This window comes from Drosophila biarmipes, chromosome 3R (assembly GCF_025231255.1).
Source record: "Drosophila biarmipes strain raj3 chromosome 3R, RU_DBia_V1.1, whole genome shotgun sequence".
Classification (NCBI taxonomy): domain Eukaryota; kingdom Metazoa; phylum Arthropoda; class Insecta; order Diptera; family Drosophilidae; genus Drosophila; species Drosophila biarmipes.
Genome location: NC_066616.1, coordinates 4,403,639 through 4,412,014, shown reverse-complemented (window position 1 = coordinate 4,412,014; position 8,376 = coordinate 4,403,639). Strand labels below are relative to the sequence as shown.

The window sequence follows — 8,376 nt, the reverse complement described above, 5'->3', positions numbered from 1 at the left end:
GCTTGCACATCACTAGCTTGCGGTATTTTTTGGTACCTTTTGGGCACACGCCGCTTTAAGCTGTTTTCAATTAGCAATACATTTGCAAATTATTTTTCGAACATAAATAAAGGTTCTTAGGCCGATTCGAGTTGGTCCAGTGGCCACGGAGGCGGCATGCTGTTGGGCGAATACGACACGACCCGGCGACTCCTGTTTATCGTGGCCGTTCTGCTGATCGTCCTGTATGCGAAGACGTACCTGCTACCCGGCGTGGATCTGGACTACAACTAGAGGATTAGGGCGCTCCGACGGGATCGGATTTAATCGAAGGACTGCGCCGCGATGACTGACCGGAGGGTATCGTACTTCTACAACGCGGACGTGGGCAACTTCCACTATGGAGCCGGGCATCCGATGAAGCCGCAGCGCCTGGCGGTCACCCACAGCCTGGTGATGAACTACGGGCTGCACAAGAAAATGAAGATCTACAGGCCGTACAAGTAAGTAGGAGGCCTCCTTCAGTGGGGGCAGTGTCCCTTGATCCATTCTGAACAGTGTTCTCCTGCAGGGCCAGTGCCCAGGACATGCTCCGCTTCCACAGCGACGAGTACATCGCATATCTGCAGCAGGTGACGCCGCAGAACATCCAGTGCAATTGTAAGTAGCGAAATTGCTAATTAGAGAACTTGACTGATTGAAAAGCAAGTGGAAGGTTTAATTATCTAAACTTCTGGCGGGATCATTGACCCTCTAGTTTCAATCGTACTCAGAATTCTGTTTAGCATATTCTAATTTTGGTCAAGGTTATAAAACGTGAACTTGAACTCTCCCTTTCAGCCGTGGCCTACACCAAGTATCTGGCGCACTTTAGCGTGGGGGAGGACTGTCCCGTGTTCGACGGACTTTTCGACTTCTGTGCCATGTACACAGGGGCCTCTCTGGAGGGAGCTCAGAAGCTGAACCACAACCACAGCGACATCTGCATCAACTGGTCAGGTGGACTGCATCACGCCAAGAAGTTCGAGGCGAGTGGGTTCTGCTACGTGAATGACATTGTGATCGGCATCCTGGAGCTGCTGAAGTACCATCCTCGGGTGCTCTACATCGACATAGATGTGCACCATGGCGACGGGGTGCAGGAGGCCTTCTACCTCACGGACCGAGTGATGACGGCCTCGTTCCACAAATACGGCAATTACTTCTTTCCGGGCACCGGAGACATGTACGAGATTGGCGCCGAATCGGGACGATACTATAGCGTGAATGTCCCGCTCAAGGAAGGCATTGATGATCAGAGCTACTTCCAGGTGTTCAAGCCAATCATCTCCGCCATCATGGACTTCTACCGGCCAACGGCCATTGTTTTGCAATGTGGCGCGGACTCTCTGGCCGGGGATCGACTCGGTTGCTTCTCCCTGAGCACAAAGGGCCATGGAGAGTGTGTCAAGTTTGTCAAGGAACTAAATGTACCCACTCTTGTCGTCGGAGGAGGTGGCTACACCCTGCGGAACGTGGCCCGCTGTTGGACGCACGAGACCTCGCTGCTGGTGGACCAAGACATTGAAAATGATCTCCCTGCCACCGAGTATTACGACTTTTTCGCCCCCGACTTCACTCTCCATCCAGAGATTAACTCACGTCAGGATAATGCAAACTCAAAGCAGTATCTGGAACTAATCGTAAAGCACGTGTACGAAAACCTTAAGATGTGCCAGCACTCGCCCAGCGTCCAAATGGTGCAGACGCCGCCGGATGTGGACTTGGAGGAGCTGCGCAACAACCGGGAGGAGGCGGCCGACCCCGACGTACGAATGTCCGTGGCTGATGAAGACAAGATGGTAGATGCCAAGAACGAGTTCTACGACGGCGATCAGGACCAAGACAAACCGGATTCGGCAGAGAGTTAGTATTCGTTAACGTAGAGTAAGGTTTTGTGTTAGTGTAAGCAGTAAAAGCAGCAGGTTAGTTTGTACCTTAAATTGGGATTATTTTAAAAAATACAATATCTTTAAAAAACAAGACATTTCTTGGGACTCTTAGGGGAACATATTTGGTTTTAAAATCGACAGACAAGCATTTATTTGAGATGAATAATGGTACTTATTAGGAGGATTACTTTAGTGACATTTTACTGGATCGGAGGAAGATCACCATCCGGTTGTGGTGTTGGCCAGTCGTCGCATACGGCGCGTGTTTCGGTCCTGGTCGCGGATCTTCTTCTCCATCTCGGCGTCGGTAAGCGTCTCTAGGAATGGGGCCCACGCGTCAGCGTCGCTGGGATTCCGGAACGGCACATCGATCGTTGAAAGTGGGGCCTCGCTGAAGGCATACGTGCGGCAATGCCAAGATAGCTGGCCTCGAATGCTGTAGGCGATGGCAGTGACGAACTCTCCACCCAATCCCAACTCCGCACAGAGCTTTATGGCAAACTCCTCCGGGTTGTTGTTCTTTTCGGACATGTCCCACTCGACTTGGTCGACGAGAGAGGTGTTTCCCACGTGAATGTTCAGCTTGACGATTACCCGCTGGTCACAGCTCTCCTCCAGGATGGGAGGGTCGTTGGGAAAAGCCTCGATCTGTTGCCGGATGGCCTGCGCGATGGCTGGCACAAAAGGCAGGGGATTGAGGTCCAGGTCGTCGCACAGCACCTCCGCGAATTGCTCCGGCGTGATCATACTTTCGTTTTTGTTCCAGGTGAAGGTGTCGCGCAGCTTCTGACCTTCCAGTTCCATATCCAGTCGGATGGGCACCAGGCACTCCTTTTGCGCCGCGTTCTCAAGGCTGGCCGTGGGATCTGTGTCGTCGAAACACATCGGGAAAGTGCGTACCTTCTTCGTGTGCACTCGATTGCGGTTGATGGGCGTTGCCTGCGGCACTGCGTCCAAGTGGCTGGAGTTGGGCATCGTGGGCACATACTGCGGCTGCTTCTTGGACTTGCTCTCCCGCGGCACGGGCGTGTCGGAGGTGTTCACGGAAACGGCGCGGTACCTAGGACGCAGTTTCATAGTTAAGTTAGAAAAAACTTTGCAACTAGCTTCTATGAACGCCACTACAGGTCTGCACAAGTAACCTGGTTTTTTGTCAAACCGAAAACCAAACTCGGCAAGCTCAATCACATGTCCAAATATGTAGGATGTCATAATGACATATGCCTATCAGATTAAAACTCTATGCATTTAAACTAAGTTTCTAACAAGAACTACAACTTCCCTGAAAAAAGAGTTATTTGTAAGAAATTAGCTAGAATTGAATAAGATTTAGCCTTTTCCACTAAATCCATGATACCATATGATTATTATATCGGCTATTATACGTTTAGGATTGAAACTTGATTATTTTACCTTAAGAAAGGACATACTTATATATGAACAAAGAACTCTTATAACTGAGTTAGTTATGCTGAAGTGATGGTTGTAATACCAACATAAATTAACATTTAAATATTTCCTTGGTGTAGTGCTGTGGATAAGGTTAAACCCTTTTTTAATCCTGATCTAGTCCCAGGAAATAGCCTCTCAGACTGATACTCCCCACTTACTTTTCATCGTTGCCGGCCATGATGTCGTCCACTTCCACCGCGCGGAGCAGCGAGACGGAACTGGCCAGGATGTGCGAGCTTAGGCCGGACTCAGCCAGCCGCTTGCGCTCCTCGTTGGACAGGACGATGCGGGTCATGCCTGGGTACTTCTTGTACAAGATACCGCGGAAGTGGCGCATGTAGTTGCCCACCTCGGAGCCCACGTAGTAGTACTCGCCGCCCTCCTCCAGCTGGAAGGCCACCGGCTTGTCCCCGTACGTCTGCAGCGCCATGTTGGGTCTGTCTGCTTCCTTGGGGTTTCACTTCAAAGATTCTCGGCAGGATTCCTTCTAAATATTCAGCCACTTAAATTTTCTTGCCGCATACACATACACAGGCATGTACATACATGGCGTCTGTCGCGGAAGTGTTGGAAAACGCGCGACCTCCACCAACGCAATTCAGAGATGCCGCCTTCTGGCTGCTAAAAAAGATAAAGTTAAAAAGCTAACTAAAAATATGTAGATAAATAATATTTTAATAAAATTATTGATGGTTGGATGTATAAATTAAAAAAAAAAAACATTTAAAATATACATTCACAGCAACTGGAGACTCCGTCTCTGGTTCTAAAACCTTCACAAACCTTTAAAACAGCTAAACCATTCTGGATTGTGATTGTAACAAGATTCGTTTCATTGCTGAACCAACTATTTTAAGGGATGATTTAAGGAACAGAGTTTAGATTCCTAGTAGGAAATATCACTCATAAACGTAATAGTTAGCCAGCCATCTCTGGAAATGGCACCTGCAGTCGTTTCTCAGTACTGGTCCCCATGCGATCAAAAATATTTGTTAATTATTTGTAAGATTGCCCAAAGATGTCTTTTTTACGCAGTGCCGCTGGTCTCCTGGCTCGTGCCAAGCCTCTGGAAGGCTCCACCACAGGTACGTAGTCCGAGTGCATCGAATCCCAGTCATTAAATGTGATTTTCAGCAGAGCAAACACGGCGCCACATCAAGCGTTGGGTTTCGCCGACGTTACGTGAACTCGCCCACCGGCAGAAGAAACTGGGACCGCAGAAACCAGAGGCCCGTTCCGGGTTCGTGGAGTGGAATCAGCGCTCGGAGCTGTTCGCCTTTGGAAAGCGTTTAGGCGAATCCTTCGAGCTGTCCCAGCTGCAGCGTGCCTTCACAGAGAAATCCTTCGCTCGTCGCGAGGAAGAGCGCCGTCGGCAGCTGGGCATCGAAGAGGCAGACTTACAAATGGCCGACAACAGCGATCTGGCCGAGAAGGGCCAACACATAGCCCGCGCCTACGTTGAGGCATTCCTGCAGCACCAACTGCCGAAGGTTCCTAAAGAGGGCCTTCAGGCAATCGCTAACTTTTTGCTCAGCACCGAATCACTGGCTCACGTGTCCTCCCACCTGGGCACCAAGGATCTGATTCAGTCCTCGGAGTACCCGCCCACAGCCGAAAGTCTGGCCCAATCCCTGCAGGCGGTAATCGGCGCCCTTGCGAATTCCAGCGGAATCGAGAGGGCTTTCCTCTTTGTCCGCGACTTTATTTGCACTCAGCTGAATCAAAAGGACCTGTTGGACGTGTGGACACCGCAGGAACCACTGCAGCTGCTGGACAAGATATGCCAGGAGCGAAAGCTGGGCGAAGCCGAGCCTCGCCTGCTGGGAGATTGCGGAAGGAACACTGTGCTGGCCGCGTACCAAGTAGGCATTTACGCAAACCGTCAGCTACTGGGAAAGGGATTCGGCGAGGATTTGAAGACAGCCACCGAAACAGCCGCCATCGATGCCTTGCAGAGCATCTTCGATACCCACGACAACCGACGACCCTTCGACTTCTCCCTTCAGCTAGAGACCAAGAACGTGCGATTGGGCTGAGAAACGGAACGGGATCTGCGTCCTAGTTGATTATTGTAATTTGCACTAAACACATGTACCCATGCATTGTCAGAGTTTGCGTTTTAAAATCATTTAACTACGGTTCAACAACTGCCTCTTAGTCGCTATCGTCGCGCTTCTTATCGTGGGCGCTGTGCGTAGCCGGTGTGGGTGGTCCCAGGTCGTCCGGCTTGCTCTCCAGTGAAAAGGGCGGAATCTTGCAATCGAACGAATAGCCATCCTCGCGCTCCAGCCTGAAGGTTCCCCACATATGGCCGCTGGGTGCCTGCAGGCTCACATGGCTGCTGTACTGGAAGGCTGGCAGCCGGGGGCTGAGAATGGGCTCCTGGCCCACCACTCCCCTTCCGCGCACCGTTTCCAAGGTTCCGGACAGCGAGAAGATGCGCCAGTGGCGTTCGCGCAGCTGCACACTCAGCTCGCCAAGGTTCTCCAGTCGGATGCAGTAACGCCACTGAAATGGTAGTGGATTACAACAACATATAGCTGCTTATGCCTTCCTTACGCACCCAGTAAACCGAACTAGCCGGCGTCTCGCGGCAACCCATGTAGAATGGGATTACTGTAATGCGCACGTTCTCCGTGGTCTCCTTGTGCACATCGCTCATGTCCAGCCAGGGATGGTTCTTCTCCTGCCACGCCTTCAGGGTGTCCTGTCCCACGAACGGCGGATCCGCCTCTGGAGCGTGCGTGAGGAACTTGTCGAACAGCTCATGTTGCAGCGGACTCTTCTCGCTGGAGTTGTAGGGCATGATGTCCTCGTGAGCCACATAGTCCAGTCCGGGGATGGCGTACAAGCTGCGGTTGGAGTCCTGGTTGCCCAGGAAGGTGACCGCCTCGGTCTGGGCGCGCTGCAATGCACGAAAGAACCATGAAGTAAGAAACGGAAGCAAGGAAAATACCAGCTTACAATGTGGGGACAGTCGCGGGTGTCGATTAGGACCTGGTAGAAGGTTTGCACTTTGCCTTTAACCTCCTTGGGATCCACCTGCGTGGCGGTCCCTATGTTCGTAGTGCCTTCTGCCTCACTGGGAGCGTCTGACTGATAGGCCGCCGAGGAGGGGGCATCGCCGCTCTGGGCGGTTGTGGCCGTCGGCGGAGCGGAGGTGTTGGCCTTCACCCGTAGGGAAGCCTCTTTGGTGCGGCGCTGCTGCGTCGGACTGGCGGTCGCCGTCGTCGTTGCGCTGACCTTGCCAGGGTTGTGCAGATCCCGGTCGTAGACGCGGGCTGTCCAGGGAAAGAGGATGACTCCGCGATAGCCGAAGATGCGGTGCAGGAAGAGTTGGCCCGTCTCGTACCGGTCGTCGCGGGCCTCCACCAAGCGACCCACCTCAGCGAGTCTGTGGGCAAGATGTGTTATGCAATATTCGGGAGGATTCAGGACCCTACTCACTTGGTCGGGTACACCGCTTGCTTCTTGACGCCCCGCCGCAGCAGGATGTCCACCCGTTGCAGCAGGCGCCATCGCTGGTCCCACTTGAACACTTGCACCAGCAAGCCCATCGCGGCGCATCCAAAGTTCGGGATCCCGGGGAGCACCTCTTTGCTTTCGGCGGGGAGCTGCGCGGTTTATGCAACGAGCTGCGGCTTCTTCTGGCGATCGGTTCTCACGTTTGCTTCGCTTCAGCGAGGTACATGTGCTTTAAAATTTTGTAGCAGTCTCTAAAAAATCAACATTGTTATGAAAAAATTTTGATATTGTTTTCGGCACTGGAAAAAAAACACTACGCGTTTGCGCCGAGTCGCCGATAACTATATTCGATTGTCGATGACTTTCAGGGAGAACAATTTAACAGCAAGTCGTTCGAACGAAAATAAAAATTGTATACTTCTCTAAAATGATTCTTTTTAAACATAACTAATGAAATAACATGGTATTAATAAATCATATATCGCTCTCTTTATAAAAGTAGTTATATATGGGATATTCCCTATACACTTGATAATATAATTTAGTTAGGGTATTTCCTTCATTGTAAAACTAAAACAACCATTGATGCCTAATTAACCGAAGGATAAAATCACACACTTATTAAATTTGCGAACGGAATAACAAAAATTCGAGAGTGCTCTAGAGAACGCCTTATATGTACATAGAACGGCTTAGTTTTTTATAGCAAGGCTGCATTGTAAATAAACTTACAAATTTATAAATCATCGATTCTTCGATGATGAAGTTGATCCGGAAGATTATTAGGAATAAATCAACTAGTTTTTTTGCAAATAACAAACATTAATGGGTTGACTTTTCCTGTTATCCGAGCAAAACGAATTAAATTTTTTTAATGTCTTCACATTTTAAAATATTTGTTATTATTTTTCACACTGATTTCATTTTGTAAACAACTCATTTTGTAAACAACCAAGTGCTTCCGCTGTTTCATTCAGCGACTTTAATACTCAAGACGTACAGTTTGATAACGTTTCTTGTTCTTTTTTATGGAAATTGCGAATGTGTTAAAATATTATAATTAAAGACGTTAAATAGGTTACTTGTCAACCGGCATCCAAGTCGTTGTTTCGAAAAAAACGCGATACAAATGGGTTACGTCATGGTAAACGACATAAAGAACATAACTTTCAAGTACAATATTTCCTAAACTATTGGCCCAATCGACGTGAAATTTTAGGACCCCTTAACCCCTTAGCCGAACAAAGAATTGTCTCTTTAGGGAAAATCTGTAGATTTAACACTCGCACTAAAAAAGGGGACAAACACACGACTCCTACATAACGGGACATGTATAAAATTGCATTTCAAATTATGTGTAAGCACACGAAAAAGTTAAAATTTAAAAAAAGCTGCGTAACAGCACTATTAACCGATCAACCTGAAGCGCCGTCTGCAACCTGGATCTAGCTCGGACTGATAATAATAAGAAACACTTGTTAGAACCAACCATATGAACCAAAACATGTTCAGAAAAATTCGAGAAATTAGAAAGGAATGGACTTGTGTG

The 8,376-nt window shown here is 49.2% G+C and overlaps 5 protein-coding genes across 7 annotated transcripts; 3 read left to right on the top strand and 2 right to left on the bottom strand.

Annotated features, from left to right (window-relative positions):
- The first annotated feature begins 32 nt into the window (after nt 1-32).
- On the top strand, nt 33-273 carry LOC108023819 (uncharacterized). The gene has a single exon (XM_017093466.3). It carries the CDS (start codon nt 157-159, stop codon nt 271-273), a length of 117 nt encoding a protein of 38 aa, XP_016948955.1. The 5' UTR covers nt 33-156.
- A 51-nt stretch (nt 274-324) lies between these two features.
- On the top strand, nt 325-2,001 carry LOC108023817 (histone deacetylase 3). Its single transcript, XM_017093463.2, has 3 exons — nt 325-482; nt 551-639; nt 820-2,001. Exons 1-3 carry the CDS (start codon nt 325-327, stop codon nt 1,887-1,889), a joined length of 1,317 nt encoding a protein of 438 aa, XP_016948952.1. The 3' UTR covers nt 1,890-2,001.
- Nucleotides 2,002-2,031: 30 nt separating this feature from the next.
- Nucleotides 2,032-3,921, bottom strand: LOC108023818 (SWI/SNF-related matrix-associated actin-dependent regulator of chromatin subfamily B member 1). Its single transcript, XM_017093465.3, has 2 exons — nt 3,521-3,921; nt 2,032-2,970 (listed from the first exon to the last, which is right to left on the bottom strand). Exons 1-2 carry the CDS (start codon nt 3,790-3,792, stop codon nt 2,130-2,132), a joined length of 1,113 nt encoding a protein of 370 aa, XP_016948954.1. The 5' UTR covers nt 3,793-3,921; the 3' UTR covers nt 2,032-2,129.
- Nucleotides 3,922-4,298: 377 nt separating this feature from the next.
- On the top strand, nt 4,299-5,470 carry LOC108023822 (39S ribosomal protein L44, mitochondrial). Of its 2 annotated transcripts, none has more exons than XM_017093471.3 (2): nt 4,299-4,447; nt 4,500-5,470. In XM_017093471.3, the coding sequence occupies exons 1-2, from the start codon at nt 4,381-4,383 to the stop codon at nt 5,396-5,398; spliced, it is 966 nt and encodes a 321-aa protein (XP_016948960.1). In that variant the 5' UTR covers nt 4,299-4,380; the 3' UTR covers nt 5,399-5,470. The 2 variants fall into 2 exon arrangements, with proteins under 2 accessions (XP_016948960.1, XP_050744805.1); XM_050888848.1 differs by having other exon boundaries at nt 4,306-4,447; nt 4,497-5,470.
- On the bottom strand, nt 5,390-7,172 carry LOC108023821 (polymerase delta-interacting protein 2). 2 transcript variants are annotated; one of them, XM_017093469.3, is made up of 4 exons: nt 6,810-7,171; nt 6,327-6,756; nt 5,926-6,267; nt 5,390-5,870 (listed from the first exon to the last, which is right to left on the bottom strand). In XM_017093469.3, exons 1-4 carry the CDS (start codon nt 6,917-6,919, stop codon nt 5,517-5,519), a joined length of 1,236 nt encoding a protein of 411 aa, XP_016948958.1. In that variant the 5' UTR covers nt 6,920-7,171; the 3' UTR covers nt 5,390-5,516. The 2 variants fall into 2 exon arrangements, with proteins under 2 accessions (XP_016948958.1, XP_016948957.1); XM_017093468.3 differs by having other exon boundaries at nt 6,327-7,172.
- Nucleotides 7,173-8,376: the final 1,204 nt, after the last annotated feature.